Source organism: Salmo salar, unplaced genomic scaffold, assembly GCF_965601325.2.
Source record: "Salmo salar unplaced genomic scaffold, fSalSal1 ptg000117l, whole genome shotgun sequence".
NCBI lineage: Eukaryota > Metazoa > Chordata > Actinopteri > Salmoniformes > Salmonidae > Salmo > Salmo salar.
Window position 1 is genome coordinate 956,941 of NW_027675317.1, and position 25,519 is coordinate 982,459.

At 40.1% G+C, this 25,519-nt stretch overlaps 1 protein-coding gene across 1 annotated transcript; it reads right to left on the reverse strand.

The window, feature by feature from the left end:
* Positions 1-19,479: 19,479 nt before the first annotated feature.
* Positions 19,480-22,547, reverse strand: LOC123732730 (C-type lectin domain family 4 member E). Its single transcript, XM_082970914.1, has 5 exons — positions 21,428-22,547; positions 20,925-21,263; positions 20,662-20,804; positions 20,427-20,530; positions 19,480-19,857 (listed from the first exon to the last, which is right to left on the reverse strand). The coding sequence occupies exons 2-5, from the start codon at positions 20,944-20,946 to the stop codon at positions 19,725-19,727; spliced, it is 402 nt and encodes a 133-aa protein (XP_082827040.1). The 5' UTR covers positions 20,947-21,263; positions 21,428-22,547; the 3' UTR covers positions 19,480-19,724.
* Between the last annotated feature and the right edge of the window lie 2,972 nt (positions 22,548-25,519).

Genomic DNA, 25,519 nt, shown 5'->3' on the forward strand with positions numbered 1-25,519 from the left:
GTGTGGTTAGATTAACGAGAGTCTTATCTTTAAATGGCTGTAAAATAGTCATATGTTTGAGAAATTGAAGTAATAGGATTTTGAAGATTTTGAAAATCGCGCCACAGGCTGGCAGTGGCTGTTACGTAGGTGGGACGAATTCGTCCCGCCGGTCCCATAGAGGTTAAGTTCGTTCAAACATGTCAAACGTTGTATAACATACATTTTTAGGGCCTTTTTCAACCACAGCTTCAATAAGATTCAATGGGGACGGTTGCATTGTTTTTTAAAACGTTTCGAAATGGGAGGCTCGCCAGAGGCGCCGGCGTCATAATGGTGATGGCCCTCCTCATGTGACCAACATAAACAGCCTCTCTTTCAGTCAGTTTTGATAGTAGAAGACTCAAAACACTTTGTAAAGACTGGGGACATCTAGTGGAATCCATAGGAAGTGCTCAATGAACCATAGCTCACGGTGTGAATTATAGGCAAAGTGCTGAAGTTGAGTGCGCATATCAGATTTCCACATCCTGTTAGAAACTGTTTCGGGGTTTTGACTGCCAAATGAGTTCTGTTATACTGAAAGACACCATTCAAACAGTTTTAGAAACTTTAGGGTGTTTTCTATCCATATCTAATAAGTATGTGCATATCCTAGCTTCTGAGTTTGAGTACGAGGCCGTTTAAAATGGGCACATATTTTTTTCAAAAATCGCTGTAACGCCCCCTATCCTAGGTGAACACTAAGAGGTTAAGATCTTCGTCTTAACTATCCTCACTGGTCCTTGGCTCTGGATGACTACACGGGTAATGTCCGTTTTATCAGGGGTACTACTGGTATTCTGGCTGGCGGTAGAACTATCTCCTGTCCTAACCTCTACTACTCGGAATGGTACCGCAGTGTCGACAATGGTCTGGTCAAGGCCAACATACCATAACCCTAAATCCTCTTTCTTTATGCTTTTAATGGTCATTCCTATCTTCAAGCAATACTTCCCTTGCTCTGGATTGCAGTCAAAAACCCTGGCCTTCACTATACTCCATCTGTTTCTATATTGGGTGTGTGGATTGACATAGCCTTCTCTCTCTGTGTGAGCTATGACCCGATTCCATGAGTTACACCGGGATCTACACAGATATCTTCCCCATGAAGTCCGAGTCCTAGACTGCCAGGAGGTTAGGAACCCCATTTGGTCTGCATAGAACTCTATTGAGACATCCTTCCCTAACTCTACTCTCACTTCCTTTTTTATCCAGATCGAGTGACCTTTTGTACCTAGGCCATAAAAACTCCTCATCTTCTACACTATGGGTCAAGTTACCACTTTCTGACTTCTCGAGTGGTTCATGGTGTATTAGGAATATGGCTCCCACAATCAGACAGCTCAGACTGACCAGTACTCCTGTAAAGCCCCACCCCCTCCCGGAGAATATATCACTGGCTAGAGGCCAACCCACACTTTCACTTCTATGAACGCACACAGTGAGGATCGGGCAGGTTTGGGAATCTTCGTTAGAGAGGTAACCCCCGAACCTTATTGGTATTCGGTTCTTCTCCTAACTCTGTGATTGTTCGACAGTGTCAGTGTGTCTTACCCTCCCGCAATGTGTGATATGAACCCAGGTAGCTCTTTCAGCTATTCTCACCGTGAAGGCTATTACCAGGAACACTTGGTATGGGCCCTCCCACCGTGGCTGCTTCCAGTTCTTTTCTCCTCAGGGACTGGATCCACACCCAGTCTCCTGGTTGGATTGAGTGAATCATCTTCTCCTGTAATTCACCTGTTGGACACAAAGTCTCGGACATACGGGTTTGGTTAACCATGTGTGCTGTTAGTATATCTTCAACTTCTATGTCTACCTGTTCTGGCCTCCCTAACTCTGGCATTCTATATGGTTTACCTGATCAGCTAAAATGTAATCCATTATTTAAAGAGATAGATCCTAGTAAACCAACTACCCTAATCTTGTCCACCCAGTAAGTTGGGACCGCTTCTTCCCATTTAATATACTTATTTATTATAAAAAATGTTTTTTAAGTAGTTTGTTATCCAATAGGCCACAAAGTGTTTCCGAACCTGCTCTACTATCCCTCTGTTGACACATGGCTCTGCCCATGTGTCAATCTTGCCGCATCTCTAAACAATGACTTAGGTAGAATTGGTAACTTATCATGATACCAAATACAGTCCTTATATAAATTGCTCCTAACTTCTCCCATTTCGAAATCCCTTTCACTGGTGCTCTAGACTGACAATTTTAATATAGCTTTGTCTATGTTTACTTCCTCTTTTAACCTCTCAGGGCTAGGTGGGACGCTTGAGTCTCACCCACTCAACAGCCAGTCGAATCCTGTGGCGCGTTATTCAAAAACCTTAGAAATCCTATTACTTCAATTTCTCAAACATATGACTATTTTACAGCATTTTAAAGACAAGACTCTCGTTAATCTAACCACACTGTCCGATTTCAAAAAGGCTTTACAATGAAAGCAAAACATTAGATTATGTCAGCAGAGTACCCAGCCAGAAATAATCAGACACCCATTTTTCAAGCTAGCATATAATGTCACAAAAACCCAGAAGACAGCTAAATGCAGCACTAACATTTGATGATCTTCATCAGATGACACACCTAGGACATTATTTTATACAATACATGCATGTCTGTTCAATCAAGTTCATATTTATATCAAAAACCAGCTTTTTACATTAGCATGTGACGTTCAGAACTAGCATACCCCCCGCAAACCTCCGGTAAATTTACTAACAATTTACTAAATTACTCACGATAAACGTTCACAAAAAGCATAACAATTATTTTAAGAATAATAGATACAGAACTCCTCTATGCACTCGATATGTCTGATTTTAAAATAGCTTTTCGGATGAAGCACATTTTGCAATATTCTAAGTACATAGCCCAACCATCACGGGCTAGCTATTTAGACACCCGGCAAGTTTAGCCTTCACCAAAATCACATTTACTATAAGAAAAATGGTCTTACCTTTCCTGTTCTTTGTCAGAATGCACTCCCAGGACTTCTACTTCAATAACAAATGGTGGTTTGGTCCCAAATAATCCATCGTTATATCCGAAGAGCATCGTTTTGTTCGTGCGTTCCAGAAACTATCCGAAATGGTAAATAACGGTCGCACGCATGGCGCATTTCGTGACAAAATATGTCTAAATATTCCATTACCGTACTTCGAAGCATGTCAACCGCTGTTTAAAATCAATTTCTATACAATTTATCTCGTAGAAAAGCGATAATATTCCGACCGGGAATCTGCGTGTCTGTAAAATGAGGGAAAAACAGAAAGACGGGGGCGGACTGTGCATGGGCCTAAAGCCCTATGTCCCCTGATAGACCACTTAGAGCTTTGAATTACTTCATTTAGGTTTTTCCCGGGCTCTGAGACCCCATTGGAGCTGTGGGAAGTGTCACGTAACAGCTAAGATCCTGACGCTTCAATAAACAGAAGCAAGAACAACAACACCTTGTCAGACAGGCCACTTCCTGCATGAAACCTTCTCAGGTTTCTGCCTGCCAAATGAGTTCTGTTATACTCACAGACACCATTCAAACAGTTTTAAAAACTTTAGGGTGTTTTCTATCAATATGTAATAAGTATATGCATATTCTAGTTACTGGGTAGGAGTGGTAACCAGATTAAATCGGGTACATTTTTTATCCGGCTGTGAAAATACTGCCCCTAGCCCCAACAGGTTAAGAACTGCTGTGTCGACGGCTGCGGTTTAACCTGTTTAGGATAGGGGGCAGTATTTTCACGGCCGGATAAATAACGTACCCGATTTAATCTGGTTATTACTCCTGCCCAGAAACTAGACTATGCATATAATTGTTTGATTTGGATAGAAAACACCCTAAAGTTTCTAAAACTGTTTGAATGGTGTCTGTGAGTATAACAGAACTCATATGGCAGGCCAAAACCTGAGAAGATTCTATACAGGAAGTGCCCTCTCTGACGATTTCCTGGCCTTCTATAGCCTCTTTATCGAAAACAGAGGATCTCTGCTGTAACATGACATTTTCTAAGACTCCCATAGGCTCTCAGAAGGCGCCAGAACGTTGAATGATGACTCTGCAGTCCCTGGCTGAAAAACAGTAGCGCATTTGGATAGTGGTCGATCTGAGAACAATGAAACGGGCGAGCGCATGCACGTGAAGAGTCCATTTTACATTTTCAGTCTTTTAACGAAAAAAACGTCGCCCGGTCGGAATATTATCGCTATTTTACGAGAAAAATTGCATAAAAATTTATTTTAAACAGCGTTTGACATGCTTCGAAGTACGGTAATGGAATATTTCGACATTTTTTGTCACGATACGCGCCGGCGCGTCACCCTTCGGATAGTGTCTTGAACGCAAGAACAAACGCAGCTATTTGGATATAACTATGGATTATTTGGAACCAAACCAACATTTCTTGTTTAACCTGTTAGGGCTAGGGGGCAGTATTGACACGGCTGGATAAAAAAACATACCCGATTTAATCTGGTTACCACTCCTACCCAGTAACTAGAATATGCATATACTTATTACATATGGATAGAAAACACCCTAAATTTTCTAAAACTGTTTGAATGGTGTCTGTGAGTATAACAGAACTCATTTGGCAGGCAAAACCCTGAGACATTTTCTGACAGGAAGTGGATACCTGATTTTTGTATTACCTTTAAACCTATCCCATTGAAAAACACAGGGGCTGAGGAATATTTTGGCACTTCCTATTGCTTCCACTAGATGTCACCAGCCTTTACAAAGTGTTTTGAGTCTTCTGGAGGGAGATCTGACCGAACAAGAGCCATGGAACGATGATGGCCCATTAGACACCTGGCGCGCGAGTTCATGTTGGGTACCCTCGTTCCAATACGTTATAAAAGAGTATGCATTCATCCACCTTGAATATTATTCATGTTCTGGTTAAAAAAGGCCCTAATGATTTATGCTATACAACGTTTGACATGTTTGAACGAACGTAAATATATTTTTTCCCCTCGTTCATGACGAGAAGTCCGGCTGGCTTAGATCATGTGCTAACAAGACAGAGATTTTTGGACATAAATGATGAGCTTTTTTGAACAAAACTACATTCGTTATGGACCTGTGATACCTGGAAGTGACATCTGATGAAGAGAATCAAAGGTAATGGATTATTTACATAGTATATTCGATTTTAGATCTCCCCAACATGACTTCTAGTCTGTATCGCAACGCGTATTTTTCTGGGCGCAGTGCTCAGATTATTGCAAAGTGTGATTTCCCAGTAAGGTTATTTTTAAATCTGGCAAGTTGATTGCGTTCAAGAGATGTAAATCTATAATTCTTTAAATGACAATATAATATTTTACCAATGTTTTCTAATTTTAATTATTTAATTAGTGGTGCTGACTTGACTGCCGGTTATTGGAGGGAAAATGATTTCCTCAACATCAATGCCATAGTAAAACGCTGTTTTTGGATATAAATATGAACTTGATAGAACTAAAAATGCATGCATTGTCTAACATAATGTCCTAGGAGTGTCATCTGATGGAGATTGTAAAAGGTTAGTGCATCATTTTAGCTGGTTTTATGGTTTTGGTGACCCTGTCTTTGAATTGACAAAACATTACACACAACTCTTGTAAATGTACTGTCCTAACATACTCTAAATTTATGCTTTCACCGTAAAACCTTTTTGAAATCGTAAAACGTGGTTAGATTAAGGAGATGTTTATCTTTGAAAGGGTGTAAAATAGTTGTATGTTTGAAAAATTTGAATTTTGACATTTATTTGGATTCAAATTTGCCGCTCTTGAAATGCACCTGCTGTTGATGGAGTGCACCACGGGTGGCACGCTAGCGTCCCACCTAGCCCATAGAGGTTAACGAGAGTCTTGTCTTTCAATAGCTGTAAAATAGTCATATGTTTGAGAAATTAAAGTAATAGGATTTTTAAGGTTTTGAAAATCGCGCCACAGGCTGCAAGTGGCTGTTACGTAGGTGGGACGAATTCGTCCCGCCTAGCCCAGAGAGGTTAACACTGTCAATGCTTATTTACAAGTCTTCTCCATCACATACATTGCTTACCATATCCTGCCCCATGTTACATAATCTACTGCAAGCCTAAAGGTTTCTCCTCTCCCTGGGTGGGGAGACCTTCTTCCTGTTATGAGTTTCACAGTGGTCACAAGTTGTCTGCTGTCTGTTAACAGTTCCCCTTTTCCTTGAATGTCTCACTTATATTGCTAAATAGTAAAGTCTTAGCTTGTCCTATGCACACACAGTTATAGAATTAGTATTATAATCACTCAGTTATACATTTTCAGGGTGGAATCATTTAGTCAAAACCTTAAACATATAAATTATTTTATCAATCCACCCTTTTGACTAAATGTTACACAAAATCAAACTAAATTCAAACAATACTAATACATGTATTTTATCACATAGTCATCAATGACTTTTCTAGGCCTATATCCAGTCCTAACTCTTCAGATTAGAATTTTCGTTATGACGTTTATTTAAAGAAATAGTCTTCCTAAACATTAAAGATAGTCTCCTTCAACAGGGGCACCTCAGAATTGAATGAATCGTCCACCAGGCTCGGCGGTAGGTATTTGTTGTCCCACTGGTCTGAACTTGGAATCGGTGCGTATCTCACCATCTGCTCCGTCATCGATCTCTCCAGAGCCCTGGAAATAAGACCTCTCGCACAAGGGACCAAACAACAACCACATAATATCAACACAGTCATACAGGTGAAAGCAGCCCACAACACAGTGATTACAACCTTTTTCCATTTTCCGAACGTACTATCAAACCATCCCGTGAGTGCCGTGTCCACCCCGGAATTTTCTGCTAACTCCTGAGCTAAATTGTTTAGACCGGCCAGGGCCTTGGTCACTGATCCATCTGGAGCTGTGTTCTCAGGGATGAAAGTACAGCATTCAGATCCGAACATCACACACACACCACCCTTTTCAGCCAGAAGCATATCCAAAGCTATTCTATTCTGCAATACCATCAAAGTGGTCGCAGCTGTCTGTTCTGCTAACCCTTGAATTGCCTTTCTGGTATAGTTGATGAAACGCTGTTGGTTATAATAAATTTCATTTATCCAATGCACATTTTTATTGAGAGTCGACCACCAAAAAATACTTGAATCCAATCCAGCCCATATCTGATTCCTAGCTTTAAACTCATCAGGCACCCCCCTTGGAACCCCAATGCTATCAATGTAAATTCTATCGTTTAAGGACCCTGACGGAGCACTCCTCCCCTCTCTTTCACCTGGCACTAGGTCTTTGTGTTGTATAACCTCTCTAGGGTAGGGGGCAGTATTTTGTCCCACATACCCTAGAGAGGATAAGGGTGAAGGGCATGCACTTGTTTTTTGATATAAATATGAAACCCAGAAGACAGCTAAATGCAGCACTCACCTTTGATGATCTTCATCAGATGACAACCCTAGGACATTATGTTATACAATACATGCATGTTTTGTTCAATCAAGTTCATGTTTATATCAAAAACCAGCTTTTTACATTAGCATGTGACGTTCAGAACTAGCATACCCCCCGCAAACTTCCGGGGAATTCGCTAACATTTTACTAAATTACTCACGATAAACGTTCACAAAAAGCATAACAATTATTTTAAGAATTATAGATACAGACCTCCTCTATGCACTCGATATGTCCGATTTTAAAATAGCTTTTTGGTGAAAGCACATTTTGCAATATTCTAAGTACATAGCCCAGGCATCACGGGCTCGCTATTTAGACACCCGGCAAGTTTAGCACTCACCATAATCATATTTACTATTATAAAAGTTTCATTACCTTTTGTTGTCTTCGTCAGAATACACACCCAGGACTGCTACTTCAATAACAAATGTTGGTTTGGTCCAAAATAATCCATCGTTATATCCGAATAGCGGCGTTTTGTTCGTGCGTTCCAGACACTATCCGAAATAGTAAAGAAGTGTCACGCGCATGGCGCAATTCGTGACAATAAAATTCTAAGTATTCCATTACCGTACTTCGAAGCATGTCAACCGCTGTTTAAAATCAATTTTTACGACATTTTTCTCGTAGAAAAGCGATAATATTCCGACAGGGAATCTCCTTTTCGGCAAACAGAGGAAAAAATCCCAAAGGCGGGGGCGGTCGGGGTCACGCGCATAAGCCAGTGTCTCTTGATCGGCCACTTGAGAAAGGCGATAATGTGTTTCAGCCTGGGGCTGGAATGACGACATTCTGTTTTTTCCCGGGCTCTGAGCGCCTATGGACGACGTGGGAAGTGTCACGTTAGAGCAGAGATCCTTAGTAAATGATAGAGATGGAAAAGAAGTTCAACAAATGGTCAGACAGGCCACTTCCTGTAAAGGTTTTGACCTGCCATTTGAGTTCTGTTATACTCACAGACACCATTCAAACAGTTTTAGAAACGTTGGAGTGTTTTCTATCCAAAGCCAATGCATATTCTAGTTACTGGGCAGGAGTAGTAACCAGATTAAATCGGGTAAGTTTTTTATCCAGCCGTGAAAATACTTCCCCCTAGCCATAACAGGTTAAATCTGCGTATTCCTCCAAAGCTCAGTTGTCCTGAGTCTGCACAACTCTGCCAGGACCTAGGATCAAGGGAGACACTAAAGTGTTTTAGTACCATATCTCTTGACACAATGATGAAAATAATCATGGCCTCTAAACCTTCAAGCTGCATACTGGACCCTATTCCAACTAAACTACTGAAAGAGCTGCTTTCTGTGCTTGGCCCTCCTATGTTGAACATAATAAATGTCTCGCTATCCACCGGATGTGTACCAAACTCACTAAAAGTGGCAGTAATAAAGCCTCTCTTGAAAAAGCCAAATCTTGTCCAAGAAATTATAAAAAACTATCGGCCTATATCGAATCTTCCATTCCTCTCAAACATTTTAGAAAAAGCTGTTGCGCAGCAACTCACTGCCTTCCTGAAGACAAACAATGTATAGCAAACACTTCAGTCTGGTTTTAGACCCCATCATAGCACTGAGACTACACTTGTGAAGGTGGTAAATGACCTTTTAATGACGTCAGACCGAGGCTCTGCATCTGTCCTCGTGCTCCTTGATCTTAGTGCTGCTTTTGATACCATCGATCACCACATTCTTTTGGAGAGATTGGAAACCCAAATTGGTCTACATGGACAAATTCTGGCCTGGTTTAGATCTTATCTGTTGGAAAGATATCAGTTTGTCTCTGTGAATGGTTGTCCTCTGACAAATCAACTGTAAATTTCGGTGTTCCTCAAGGTTCCGTTTTAGGACCACTATTGTTTTCACTATATATTTTACCTCTTGGGGATGTCATTCGAAAACATAACGTTAAATTTCACTGCTATGCGGATGACACACAGCTGTACATTTCAATGAAACATGGTGAATCCCCAAAATTGCCCTCGCTAGAAGCCTGTGTCTCAGACATAAGGAAGTGGATGGCTGCAAACTTTCTACTTTTAATCTCGGACAAAACAGAGATGCTTGTTCTAGGTCCCAAGAAACAAAGAGATCTTCTGTTGAATCTGACAATTAATCTGGATGGTTGTACAGTCGTCTCAAATAAAACTGTGAAGGACCTCGGCGTTACTCTGGACCCTGATCTCTCTTTTGAAGAACATATCAAGACTGTTTCAAGGACAGCTTTTTTCCATCTACGTAACATTGCAAAAATCTGAAACTTTCTGTTAAAAAATGATGCAGAAAAATTAATCCATGCCTTTGTTACTTCTAGGTTGGACTACTGCAATGCTCTACTTTCCGGCTACCCGGATAAAGCACTAAATAAACTTCACTTAGTGCTAAATACTGCTGCTAGAATCCTGACTAGAACCAAAAAATGTTATCATATTACTCCAGTGCTAGCCTCCCTACACTGGCTTCCTGTTAAGGCAAGGGCTGATTTCAAGGTTTTACTGCTAACCTACAAAGCATTACATGGGCTTGCTCCTACCTATCTTTCCGATTTGGTCCTTCCCTACATACCTACACGTACGCTACGGTCACAAGACGCAGGCCTCCTAATTGTCCCTAGAATTTCTAAGCAAACAGCTGGAGGCAGGGCTTTCTCCTATAGAGCTCAATTTTTATGGAATGTTCTGCCTACCCATGTGAGAGACGCAGACTCAGTCCCAACCTTTAAGTCTTTACTGAAGACTCATCTCTTCAGTAGGTCCTATGATTAAGTGTAGTCTGGCCAGGGGTGTGAAGGTGAACGGAAAGGCTGGAGCAACGAACCGCCCTTGCTGTCTCTGCCTGGCCAGTTCCCCTCTCTCCACTGGGATTCTCTGCCTCTAACCCTATTACAGGGGCTGAGTCACTGGCTTACTGGTGTTCTTCCATGCCGTCCCTTGGAGGGGTGCGTCACTTGAGTGGGTTGAGTCACTGACGTGGTCTTCCTGTCTGGGTTGGCGCCCCCCCTTGGGTTGTGCCGTGGCGGAGATCTTTGTGGGCTATACTCGGCCTTGTCTCGGGATGGTAAGTTGGTGGTTGGAGATATCCCTCCAGTGATGTGGGGGCTGTGCTTTGGCAAAGTGGGTGGGGTTATATCCTACCTGTTTGGCCCTGTCCGGGGGTTTCATCGGATGGGGCCACAGTGTCTCCTGACCCCTTCTGTCTCAGCCTCCAGTATTTATGCTGCAGTAGTTTATGTGTCGGGGGGCTAGGCTAAGTCTGTCACATCTGGAGTATTTCTCTTGTCTTATCCGGTGTCCTGTGTGAATTTAAATATGCTCTCTCTAATTCTCTCCTTCCCTCTCTCTAGGAGGACCTGAGCCCTAGGACCATGCCTCAGGACTACCTGGCATGATGACTCCTTGCTGTCCCCAGTCCACCTGGCCGTGCTGCTGCTCCAGTTCCAACTGTTCTGCCTGCGGCTATGGAACCCTAACCTGTTCACCGGACGTGCTACCTGTCCCAGACCTGCTGTCCCAGACCTGCTGGAACCCTGACCTGTTCACCGGACGTTCTACCTGTCCCAGACCTGCTTTTTTGAACTCTCTAGAGACAGCAGGAGCAGTATAGATACTCTCAAAGATCGGCTATGAAAAAGCAAACTGACACTTACTCTTGTGTTGCTGACTTGTTGCACCCTCGACAACTACTATGATTATTATTATTTGACCATGCTGGTCATTTATGAAAATTTGAACATCTTGGCCATGTGCTGTTATAATCTCCACCCGGCACAGGCAGAAGAGGACTGGCCACCCCTCATAGCCTGGTTCCTCTCTAGGTTTCTTCCTAGGTTTTGGCCTTTCTAGGGAGCTTTTCCTAGCCACCGTGCTTCTACACCTGCATTGCTTGCTGTTTGGGGTTTCAGGTTGGGTTTCTGTACAGCACTTTGAGATATCAGCTGATGTAAGAAGGGCTATATAAATACATTTGATTTGATTTGATTTTAACAGTGGTATGAAGGTGGAAGAGACCCTGGTCTCAGTGTTGACTCCCTGTTAACAGTGTTATAAAGGTTGACGAGACCCTGGTCTCAGTGTTGACTCTCTGTTAACAGTGGTTTAAAGGCGGAAGAGACCCTGGTCTCAGTGTTGACTCCCTGTTAACAGTGTTATAAAGGTGGAAGAGACCCTGGCCTCAGTGTTGACTCCCTGTTAACAGTGTTATAAAGGTTAAACAAATAATAAGAAAAAAGAGTACATTCAGAAAGTATTCAGACCCCTTGACTTTTTCCACATTTTGTTACATTACAGCCTTATTCTAAAATGGATTAAATATTTTTTTCCACCTCATCAATCTACACACAATATCCAATATCCCAGAATGCCCCACAATTCCCAATACCCCAATACCCTGGAATGTTGGCAAGCAAAATGAACAAAAACAAGATGTGATCCTCTCAACTTCTCTTTTTCCAGAACAGAGACGTTTCCAAGAGGAGGCTGGTGGGAGGAGCTATAGGAGGACGGGCTCATTGTAATGGCTGGAATAGAATACATAAATTATGTGTTTGATACCGTTCCATTTATCCCATTTCAGGCTTTCCAATGAGGCCATCCACCTATAGCTCCTCCATCAGCCTCCTCTGGTGTGTAGATGCTAGTATGCTGTGTCCATGTTGCTGTGGAGGTCATTTATATATATAAAACTAAAACTTTATTGGTCTAATGCAGCCATTTGTATCTCTATATCAAATCATTTATGCGTAACAATTAGGTACCTTACTGTTGTCATGACATTGGCCTGTGGGTAAGGTTTATGACCCCCCCAAAAATACCTTTCTCCCTTCCCCTCTCTCTCTGACCCTACTGAAGAACTTTTGAATAGCCTTTGTTAAATATGGAGAGTCTGGGAACATCAAACAAGTGGGGGGAAAGGAACCATATTTCGGTAATAGAACCAGTTGGAAATATACCAGGTATTAAATGAGTATGGATGTCAGTTCGGTTGTCATCTGAGACATTATGACTGATGACAGGACGACATAAACTGTACCTGGGAAAGTTTACACATTCTAGTTATCAGATTCACATGGAATTGTTGTGCAATTTAAATGTTTGATATTGAAACTGTTTGTTAGGAGATGAAATGTAATTTTAGCTTCCAAATGAGAGAATTGGGTTTTCATAAGGAAAGAGCCCTGACCAATCAGTGGCTCGCGTGAGGAGACAGGGGTTCTAAACGATGAAACACACCCTTCTCCCCTCGCCACTATATAAGACAATGACACAATGTAACCACCCAGTTCCAGGTACGTGAGGTCTGCAGCCTCTGCGTTAACCTGTTGGGTCTAGGGGGCAGCATTTGCACGTCTGGATAAAAAAAATGTACCCGATTTAATCTGGTTACTAATCCTACCCAGTAACTAGAATATGCATATACTTATTATATATGGATAGAAAACACTCTAAAGTTTCTAAAACTGTTTGAATGGTGTCTGTGAGTATAACAGAACTCATTTGGCAGGCAAAACCCTGAGACATTTTCTGACAGGAAGTGGATACCTGATGTGTTGTATTGACTTTAAACCTATCCCATTGAAAAACACAGGGGCTTAGGAATATTTTGGCACTTCCTATTGCTTCCACTAGATGTCACCAGCCTTTACAAAGTGTTTTGAGTCTTCTGGAGGGAGATCTGACCGAACAAGAGCCATGGAACGATGATGTCCCATTAGACACCTGGCGCGCGTGTTCATGTTGGGTACCCTCGTTCCAATACGTTATAAAAGAGTATGCATTCGTCCACCTTGAATATTATTCATGTTCTGGTTAAAAAAGGCCCTAATGATTTATGCTATACAACGTTTGACATGTTTGAACGAACGGAAATATATTTTTTCCCCTCGTTCATGACGAGAAGTCCGGCTGGCTTACATCATGTGCTAACGAGACGGAGATTTTTGGACATAAATGATGAGCTTTTTTGAACAAAACTACATTCGTTATGGACCTGTGATACCTGGAAGTGACATCTGATGAAGAGAATCAAAGGTAATGGATTATTTACATAGTATTTTCGATTTTAGATCTCCCCAACATGACGTCTAGTCTGTATCGCAACGCGTATTTTTCTGGGCGCAGTGCTCAGATTATTGCAAAGTGTGATTTCCCAGTAAGGTTATTTTTAAATCTGGCAAGTTGATTGAGTTCAAGAGATGTAAATCTATAATTCTTTAAATGACAATATAATATTTTACCAATGTTTTCTAATTTTAATTATTTAATTTGTGACGCTGACTTGACTGCCGGTTATTGGAGGGAAACGATTTCCTCAACATCAATGCCATAGTAAAACGCTGTTTTTGGATATAAATATGAACTTGATAGAACTAAAAATGCATGCATTGTCTAACATAATGTCCTAGGAGTGTCATCTGATGGAGATTGTAAAAGGTTAGTGCATCATTTTAGCTGGTTTTATGGTTTTGGTGACCCTGTCTTTGACTTGACAAAACATTACACACAACTCTTGTAAATGTACTGTCCTAACATACTCTAAATGTATGCTTTCGCCGTAAAACCTTTTTGAAATCGTAAAACGTGGTTAGATTAAGGAGATGTTTATCTTTCAAATGGTGTAAAATAGTTGTATTTTTGAAAAATTTGAATTTTGACATTTATTTGGATTCAAATTTGCCGCTCTTGAAATGCACCTGCTGTTGATGGAGTGCACCACGGGTGGCACGCTAGCGTCCCACCTAGCCCCAAGAGGTTAAAAGGACTCACATGTCAAATACAGAACTAAGCCAACCTCAGCGTGAGCTTTGGTTGCGAATTGTATGAACTGTGAACTCTTATTCACTACAGAAGTGATACTTCCTAGCCGTTGAGTTAGCAGCGTCCGCTGTAGACGTGGGCTAGGAAAGGACGGACGATGTATTCAGTCTAACACACAACGAAGATACTACAACGTATCCATTTTACCACCAGTGACATTCTTCCGAGGACAGGAAGATCTCTGTTGGCCAACACGGCCAGCATCTATGACCAACCTACCGAAGCGCAGCTCAGAGTAAATATTTATTGCATTTTCCTTTTCCAAATGGGCGGTAATTTAGAATGCATACGATACTGTATTTACGATGGCATAGCTGCTTTCTCTGTTCCTCAGTCTTCACGCTCTTTCATTCAAGCCCAACACCCTTTGTGTAACAAGCCGCCATGCTGGTTTAGCCCACTAGGGCACATTCTCCTATCATTTCCTTGTAACCATATCTGTTTGTTATGCATTTCTGTGAATTACTTAGATTAGTATATAAATGATTTTAAGACAATTGATGTATGGTTGACTCATAGTGAAGCCTGGGTTCGTGCAGATAACCAACAATTTACGACGTTTGGAATGAGATTGACGTGAGGTAAACTAACACATCATTAATCAGAGGACTCATAGATCAGATATTATAATATCTGAAAGTTATATTAGGAAAATTATTACTTTGTAATCTGAATATTTTCCTTGGTGCCCCGACCTCCTAGTTAATTACAGTTACATGATTAATCAGTTTAATCGCGTAATAATAATTACAGAGAGTTATTTGATAAACATGTCTTCAGTTTAATGATGCCAAAGACACGACAACTGCTATATGAATGTCCTCAGTATATTACTGTATAGACTGCTGTATGAATGTCCTCAGTATATTACTGTATAGACTGCTGTATGAATGTCCTCAGTATAGTACTGTATAGACTGCTGTATGAATGTCCTCAGTATATTACTGTATAGACTGCTATATGAATGTCCTCAGTATAGTACTGTATAGACTGCTGTATGAATGTCCTCAGTATAGTACTGTATAGACTGCTATATGAATGTCCTCAGTATAGTACTGTATAGACTGCTGTATGAATGTCCTCAGTATAGTACTGTATAGACTGCTGTATGAATGTCCTCAGTATAGTACTGTATAGACTGCTGTATGAATGTCCTCAGTATATTACTGTATAGACTGCTGTATGAATGTCCTCAGTATAGTACTGTATAGACTGCTGTATGAATGTCCTCAGTATAGTACTGTATAGACTGCTGTATGAATGTCCTCAGTATATTACTGTATAGACTGCTGTATGAATGTCGTCAGTATATTACTGTATAGACTGCTGTATGAATGTCCTCAGTATAGTACTGTATAGACTGCTGTATGAATGTCCTCAGTATATTACTGTATAGACTGCTGTATGAATGTCCTCAGTATATTACTGTATAGCCTGCTGTATGAATGTCGTCAGTATATTACTGTATAGACTGCTGTATGAATGTTGTCAGTATATTACTGTATAGACTGCTGTATGAATGTCCTCAGTATAGTACTGTATAGACTGCTGTATGAATGTGGTCAGTATTAGTACTGTAAGTAGAGGTTATCATGATGGCATGTTCTCTCAAATCAAACCAGGGAGCAAAGTTCAAAGTCAAGCCATTTAGCGGTTCATCATGCGTTACCGTGGAAACGTCTAAGTACTTGAAGTTCATTAGTAAGAGTATTGACGTCTGATAGTTCAGATAATGATTGTGAATATTTGTTGGTTCGGTCAGATAACCTGGAACAAACGTAGTAGATGAAGTGAGTATTATTGTGGAAAACAAATGAAACCACTTCAAAGTCCACATTCAATGTATTTATTACAAAGTCTTCAAAAACCCCAGTTATAGTTTACTAGGCTTACCTCGTTGCTAAGACAACAACACACAAGCCAATCCCTCCCAGCCTGCTTCCATGTAGATCATTTAGATTCAGGTGTGTTGGACTGTACACATTAATATGATTTATTATTGGAGAATACCACTACAACATTACATGTTGGACTGAACACATTAATATGATTTATTATATATCACAACAACATTACATGTTGGACTGAACACATTAATATGATTTATTATATACTACAACAACATTACATGTTGGACTGTACACATTAATATGATTTATTATTGGAGAATACCACAACAACATTACATGTTGGACTGAACACATTAATATGATTTATTATTGGAGAATACCACAACAACATTACATGTTGGACTGTACACATTAATATGATTTATTATATACCACAACAACATTACATGTTGGACTGAACACATTAATATGATTTATTATTGGAGAATACCACAACAACATTACATGTTGGACTGAACACATTAATATGATTTATTATATACCACAACAACATTACATGTTGGACTGTACACATTAATATGATATATTATTGGAGAATACCACAACAACATTACATGTTGGACTGAACACATTAATATGATTTATTATATACCACAAGAACATTTCATGTTGGACTGTACACATTAATATGATTTAGTATATACCACAACAACATTACATGTTGGACTGACCACATTAATATGATGTATTATATACCACAAGAACATTACATGTTGGACTGAAGACATTAATATGATGTATTATATACCACAACAACATTACATGTTGGACTGACCACATTAATATGATTTATTATATACCACAACAACATTACATGTTGGACTGTACACATTAATATGATTTATTATATACCACAACAACATTACATGTTGGACTGTACACATTAATATGATTTATTATATACCACAACAACATTTCATGTTGGACTGTACACATTAATATGATTTATTATATACCACAACAACATTACATGTTGGACTGAACACATTAATATGATTTATTATATACCACAACAACATTTCATGTTGGACTGTACACATTAATATGATTTATTATATACCACAACAACATTACATGGTGGACTGAACAAATTAATGTTATTTATTATATACCACAACAACATGTCATGTTGGACTGTACACATTAATATGATTTATTATATACCACAACAACATTTCATGTTGGACTGAACACATATGATTTATTATATACCACAACAACATTACATGTTGGACTGTACACATTAATATGATTTATTATATACCACAACAACATTTCATGTTGGACTGTACACATTAATATGATTTATTATATACCACAACAACATTACATGTTGGACTGTACACATTAATATGATTTATTATTGGAGAATACCACAACAACATTACATGTTGGACAGTACACATTAATATGATTTATTAGATACCACAACAACATTACATGTTGGACTGTACACATTAATATGATTTATTATATACCACAACAACATTTCATGTTGGACTGTACACATTAATATGATTTATTATATACCACAACAACATTACATGTTGGACTGTACACATTAATATGATTTATTTTATACCACAACAACATTTCATGTTGGACTGTACACATTAATATGATTTATTATATACCACAACAACATTACATGTTGGACTGAACACATTAATATGATTTATTATATACCACAACAACATTACATGTTGGACTGTACACATTAATATGATTTATTATTGGAGAATACCACAACATTTCATGTTGGACTGTACACATTAATATGATTTATTATATACCACAACAACATGTCATGTTGGACTGAACACATTAATGTTATTTATTAAAAACAAAGGAGGACAAAGGCACTCTTCATATAATTCATTTAAATGCCTTTATCTGTATGTTATGTTCAATAGAAACAAAGTTTAAAAAAATCCTACGCGTTTCGGCTGCATGGCCTTCGTCAGGGAGTACAAAGAATAATACAATGACTTCTTTTGAACAGCTTTTCCAATTAGCCCTAATTTGAAGAGGGAGTGGTTACACAATGAATTGGACACACCTAGAGACGCCTTCAAGACCTCTTAGCGGAACACAAGTACGCTATACGGGTAGGCAATGAAGACTACACCATGGCAACCCTGCCTCCCTACAAGCTGTGGGTATTGATCACATTCCGGCCTCTATTAGAAAAGGGGACCGTCTTAAACAGTTAAACCAAAGGGAAAGTTTTGGGATTTACAAACTACAGGCCACTAAATACCCTGGTTTACATGAAGATATGGATTTACAAACTACAGGCCACTAAATACCCTGGTTTACATGAAGATATGGATTTACAAACTACAGGCCACTAAATACCCTGGTTTACATGAAGATATGGATTTACAAACTACAGGCCACTAAATACCCTGGTTTACATGAAGATATGGATTTACAAACTACAGGCCACTAAATACCCTGGTTTACATGAAGATATGGATTTACAAACTACAAGCCACTAAATACCCTGGTTTACATGAAGATATGGATTTACAAACTACAGGCCACTAAATACCCTGGTTTACATGAAGATATGGATTTACAAACTACAGGCCACTAAATACCCTGGTTTACATGAAGATATGGATTTACAAACTACAGGCCACTAAATACCCTGGTTTAAATGAAGATATGGATTTCTCACCATTCCTGTAGGGTTGTGATAGGTCCATTTGCTATCATCTAGTGGTCATTTTGCTCAATTGCCCTCAGCTATGTTTAGACTATTGTTGTTCATGTTTGGCTGTGTTCTAGTGTACTATGGAATATATTGCTTTCTTATTCTTCACACTTCTCCCAGTCATGTTTAAGGTTAGAACTACCTTTCTAAGTGTTCTGATACTTCTAGCTTGGAGTTGTATTTTTTTTTGATAACATAGCTACAGTATTTCACTTTTTAATGTGTATAGTATTGCTTACTAGGTGTGTCCAATCAATTTTAACCACTCCCTCTTCAAATTAGGGCTAATTGGGAAAAGCTGTTCAAAGGAGGACATTGTATTATTTCTTTGTACTCCCTGACGAAGGCCATGCAGCCGAAACGCGTCAGATTTTTAAAACCTTGTTTCTATTGAACATGCCATACAAATAAAGGCATTTTAATCAATTATATGAAGAGTGCCTTGGTCCTCCTTTCTATTTTATACTGTACTCTGTATTTCACACAGTGAGTCTATGCAACCTATTATGTGTCAACGGAAGCACATTTTACTTCTGAACGTGTTTAGGCTTGCCATAACAAAGGGGTTGAATACTTTCTGACTCAAGACATTTCAGATTTAAATCTTTTATTCATTTGTAAAAAAGAAAAGAAAAACATATTTCCACTTTGACATTATGAGTTATTGTGTGTAGGACAGTGACAGTAAAATCTCAATTTAATCGATTAAAAAATACAGCGTGTAAACAACAAAATGTGGAAAAGGTCTAGGCAGTGAATACTTTCTGAAGGCCCTGTAGCTGGTATCATGACTTTCAGCATGACAATCAACATCATAACTAAAAGTGAGAAAGAACTATATCTCACAGATCCAGGAACGGTTAAATGAACACGGATAGTCATGCCATGGTCCTTGGTCTGATGAACTGTGAGTTAACAACACACAGTTCTCCACTCCACCACCATTAGGCTGTCCACTCCCCCAGTACCTGCAGGATGAACAATACAGTTAGACTGACCACTCTCTCAGAACCTAGAGTATGAACAATACAGAGCTAGACTGACCACTCTCTCAGAACCTAGAGTATGAACAATACAGAGCTAGACTGGATACTCTCTCAGAACCTAGAGTATGAACAATACAGTTAGACTGGATACTCTCTCAGAACCTAGAGTATGAACAATACAGAGCTAGACTGGATACTCTCTCAGAACCTAGAGTATGAACAACACAGTTAGACTGGATACTCTCTCAGAACCTAGAGTATGAACAATACAGTTAGACTGGATACTCTCTCAGAACCTAGAGTATGAACAATACAGAGCTAGACTGGATACTCTCTCAGGACCTAGAGTATGAACAATACAGTTAGACTGGATACTCTCTCAGAACCTAGAGTATGAACAACACAGTTAGACTGGATACTCTCTCAGAATCTAGAGTATGAACAACACAGTTAGACTGGATACTCTCTCAGGACCTAGAGTATGAACAATACACAGAATCAGTCCTACCCCTTACACGGTGGTCAGAGTTGTTAGAGCAGTAGTCTCTTACTTTGGGGTGGTCAGTGGGTTGCCGTCCACCCATTTCCAGGTCCCCTCAGTAACAGTGTCAGTCAGACCAATCCAGAAACCCTTGTTGAGGTGGAAGAGAAACTCCTGTTGGTGAGAAAGAGCTGATATTGTCAACTACTATAGACTACATGTGTTAAATACTGGAAGATACATTACTGACCAAGGGATGTTTGATCATAACCCCCCCGCCATATCTCTCTCTCTTTCTCTCTCACCTGTTCCTTATCACTGTTGATGATCACCAGGTCTGCTCCTCTCTCCAGACAGTCATCTTTGCTCTCCCCCCAGGTTTTAGTCTCAGTAGACAGGAAGTACCAACTGGATTCAAACTTCTTCCAGTCTTTAGGGCAGGTTTGTTCTACAAGACAAAAACATGAATTTCCATCTTATTATTCTGCACCTATTATTTTAGAATACAAACACAAGTTGACTGCATATTAGATATATGATGTTATGATCATTTATTTGGTAAACTCACTCAGATTAGAGAACTTTCTCATGAGATCATTTTTCTCTTTTTGTTGCTGGTCTCTCTCTTTAGTCAGAAGGCTGTAACTGGTCTGTAGCTGGTCTCTCTCTTTAGTCAGGGTGTTACTGCTGGTCTGTAGCTGGTCTCTCTCTTTAGTCAGAAGGCTGTAACTGGTCTGTAGCTGGTCTCTCTCTTTAGACAGAAGGCTGTAACTGATCTGTAGCTGGTCTCTCTCTTTAGTCAGAAGGCTGTAACTGGTCTGTAGCTGGTCTCTCTCTTTAGTCAGAAGGCTGTAACTGGCCTGTAGCTGGTCTCTCTCTGTTGAGTCGTGATGACCAATTACTCCATCTGTAAAAGGGAAAAGTTAATCAAACATGTAACTACCACACCATTGATGATTAAGGATGATTAAGGATGATTAAGTATGATTAAGGTTGATTAAGGATGATTAAGGATGATTAAGGATGATTAAGTATTCTACTTAAGTCTCAGTGACAAAATACTAAACTTACAGTAGACAGACAGGCCTATGATCCCAGTCAGTAGGAGAACACACAGCAGCCCCAGACACACTGCAGCTACTCCAGAGGGTCTCTTCCACCACTGGAAATGTACTGAATCACAAATTATTAAAGTATGGTATTTGGTAATGTGTTTTACTGTATCATCCACGATTGGGACAAATAAATAAAATAAAATTGTATTTGTCACATGCGCCGTATCCAACAGGTGTTTTAACCTGTTGGGGCTACAGGTTAGCAATGAACCCCGAGACGGGATTGCTAACAAGGCTGGAAATTCAAAACATCAAAAATCTAATAATTTCAATTTCTCAAACAAGCAACTATTTTACACCATTTAAAAGATAAACATCTCCTTATTCCAACCACATTGTTCGATTTTCAAAGAGGCTTTACGGCAAAAGCATAAAGTTAGATTATGTTAGGACAGTACATAGCCACAAAAGTACAAACATCCATTTTCAATTCAAGGTCACCAAAAGCAGAAACCAGCTAAAATTATGCACTAACCTTTGGCAATCTCCATCAGATGACACTCCTAGGACATTATGTTATACAATACATGCATTTTTTGTTCCATCAAGTTCATATTTATATCCAAAAACAGCATTTTACAGTAGCGTGAAATTCAGATTTTTTTCTTCTCTGAAGTGCTTCCGGTGAACAACGTTACAATTTACAAAATTACTATTCGAAAACATTGGTAAATTATAATATTGTGATTCAAATAATAATAGTTTATCATTTCGTAAATGCTACTGTATTGCCAGATTTCAAAATAACTTTACTGGGAAATCACAAGTTGCAATAAACCGGGTGCTGTGCTAAGAACAATAGGCTAGGCTATATAGGTTAGCATCATCTTGTAACCAGCTAATATCAATAATACTATCGTCAATAATCCCTTACCTTTGATTATCTTCATCCATTGGCACTTCCAGGAATCCCAGGTCCACTACAAATGTGGTTTCTTTTGACAAAGTTCATAATTGATGTCCAAATAACTCCAAGTTGTTCCATGTTGTTAGCGCTTCGGTGGCTACTCAAAAGTAGTGCGGGCGGGGGGTGGGAAGTCACGGCGAAAAGTTAAAAAAGTTAAAAAAAATAATCTATTTACGTTCGTTCAAACATGTCAAACGTTGTTTAGCATCAATCTTTAGAGCCATTTTTAACGTGAAACATCAGTAATGTTTCAACACGACCGCTCCTGTGTCTAGAAAAACATCTTTGAAAATTGTCTCGTGCAGGCAATAATGGAAGTGACGACATCCCAGGGAGGTCAACTTCCCTTCCTTGTCATCCGGTCTCTGTTGATCATAGACGCTTCAAACAACTTTATAAAGATCGCTGACATCTAGTGGAAGCCGTAGGAGTTGCGAAATGAATCCTTTCTCACTGTGGTATCTATTAAACAATGATTAAAAAAAATAGTACAGCCACAAAATTATTTTTTTATCTCAGGTTTTCTCAGGTTTTTGCCTGCCATATGAGTTTTGTTATACTTACAGACACCATTCAAACAGTTTTAGAAAATTCAGAGTGTTTTCTATCCAAATCTGGTAATAATATGCATATCCTAGCTTCTGAGTTGGTGTAGGTGGCAGTTAAAAATGGGCACATATTTTTTTCAAAATTCTCAATACTGCCCCCGTAGCCCATTAAGAAAAATACAAAAAAATGAAAATAAATAAAAGTAACAAATAATTAAAGAGCAGCAGTAAAATACCAATAGCAGGGCTTTATACAGGGAGTACCGGTACAGAGTCAGTGTGCGGGAGCACTGGTGTCGAGGTAATTGAGGTAATATGTACATGTAGGTAGAGTTATTAAAGTTACTATGCATAGATAATAAACAGAGTAGCAGCAGGGTAAAAGAGGGGGGGGACAATGCAAATAGTCTGGGTAGCCATTTGATTAGATGTTCAGGAGTCTTATGGCTTGGGGGTAGAAACTGTTTATAAGCCTCTTGGACCTAGACTTAGGCACTCTGTTACTGCTTGCCATGCGATAACAGAGAGAACAGTCTATGACTAGGGTGGCTGGAGTCTTTGACAATGTTTAAGGCCTTCCTCTGACACCGCCTGGTATAGAGGTCCTGGATGGCAGGAAGTTTGGCCCAGTGATGTACTGGGCTGTATGCACTACCCTTTGTAGTGCCTTGCTGTCGGAGGCCGAGCAGTTGCCATACCAGGCAGTGGTGCAACCAGTTAGGATGCTCTCGGTGGTGCAGCGTTAGAACCTTTTGAGGATCTGAGGACCCATGCCAAATGTTTTCAGTCTGTTGTGCCCTCTTTTCAGATTTTGTTGTGCCCTCTTCACAACCGTCTTGGTGTGTTTGGACCATGTTAGTTTGTTGGTGATGTGGACACCAATGAACTTGAAACTCTCAACCTGCTCCACTACAGCCCCATCGATGAGAACAGGGGCATGCTCGGTCCTCCTTTTCCTGTAGTCCGCGATCATCTCCTTTGTCTTGATCACGTTGAGGGAGAGGTTGTTGTCCTTGCACCACATGGCCAGGTCTCTGACCTCCTCCCTATAGGCTGTCTCGTCATTGTCGGTGATCAGGCCTACCCCTGTTGTGTCATCGGCAAACTTAATGATGGTGTTGGAGTCATGCCTGGCCATGCAGTCATGAGTGAACAGGGAGTACAGGAGGGTACTGAGCACGCACCCCTGAGGGGCCCCCGTGTTGAGGATCAGCGTGGCGGATGTGTTGTTACCTACCCTTACCACCTGGGGGGCGGCCCGTCTGGAAGTCCAGAATCCAGTTACAGAGGGAGGTGTTTAGTCCCAGGGTCCTTAGCTTATTGATGAGCGTTGAGGGTACTATGGTGTTGAACACTGATCTGTAGTCAAGGAATAGCATTCTCACATAGGTGTTCCTTTTGTCCAGGTGGGAAAGGGCAGTGTGGAGTGCAATAGAGATTGCATCATCTGTGGATTTGTTTGGGTGATATGCAAATTGGAGTGGGTCTTGGGTTTCTGGGATAATGGTGTTGATGTGAGCCATTACCAGCCTTCCACTAACTGTTGCTACGGGTCGGTAGTCATTTAGGCAGGTTACCTTAGTGTTCTTGGGCACAGGGTGGTCTGTTTAACCTCTATGGGCTAACCTACTCAACAGCCAGTTGAATACTGTGGCGCAATTTTCAAATACCTTAGATATGCTATTACTTAACCTGTTAGGGCTAGGGGGCAGCATTGACACGGCTGGATAAAAAACATACCCGATTTAATCTGGTTACCACTCCTACTCAGTAACTAGAATATGCATATACTTATTACATATGGATAGAAAACACCCTAAATGTTCTAAAACTGTTTGAATGGTGTCTGTGAGTATAACAGAACTCAAATGGCAGGTCAAAACCTGAGAGATTCCTTTACAGGAAGTGGCCTGTCTGACCATTTCTGGAACTTCTTTGCCATCTCTATCATTTACTAAGGATCTCTGCTCTAACGTGACACTTCCCACGTCGTCCATAGGCTCTCAGAGCCCGGGAAAAAAGAGAATGTCGTCATTCCAGCCCCAGGCTGAAACACATTATCGCCTTTCTCAAGTGGCCGATCAAGGGACACTGGCTTATGCGCGTGACCCCGACCGCCCCCGCCTTTGGGATTTTTTCCTCTGTTTGCCGAAAAGGAGATTCCCTGTCGGAATATTATCGCTTTTCTACGAGAAAAATGTCGTAAAAATTGATTTTAAACAGCGGTTGACATGCTTCGAAGTACGGTAATGGAATACTTAGAATTTTATTGTCACGAATTGCGCCATGCGCGCGACACTTCTTTACTATTTCGGATAGTGTCTGGAACGCACGAACAAAACGCCGCTATTCGGATATAACGATGGATTATTTTGGACCAAACCAACATTTGTTATTGAAGTAGCAGTCCTGGGTGTGTATTCTGACGAAGACAACAAAAGGTAATCAAACTTTTATAATAGTAAATATGATTATGGTGAGTGCTAAACTTGCCGGGTGTCTAAATAGCGAGCCCGTGATGCCTGGGCTATGTACTTAGAATATTGCAAAATGTGCTTTCACCAAAAAGCTATTTTAAAATCGGACATATCGA

Excerpts from the sequence above, each read along its gene's own strand:
- LOC123732730 (XM_082970914.1), bottom strand. The coding sequence starts at position 20,946 with ATGAGAAAGTTCTCTAATCTGA. Across the intron at positions 20,805-20,924 it reads GAGAAAGTTCTCTAATCTGA|AACAAACCTGCCCTAAAGAC; the intron begins GTGAGTTTACCA and ends TTTGTCTTGTAG. Across the intron at positions 20,531-20,661 it reads TCAACAGTGATAAGGAACAG|GAGTTTCTCTTCCACCTCAA; the intron begins GTGAGAGAGAAA and ends TCTCACCAACAG.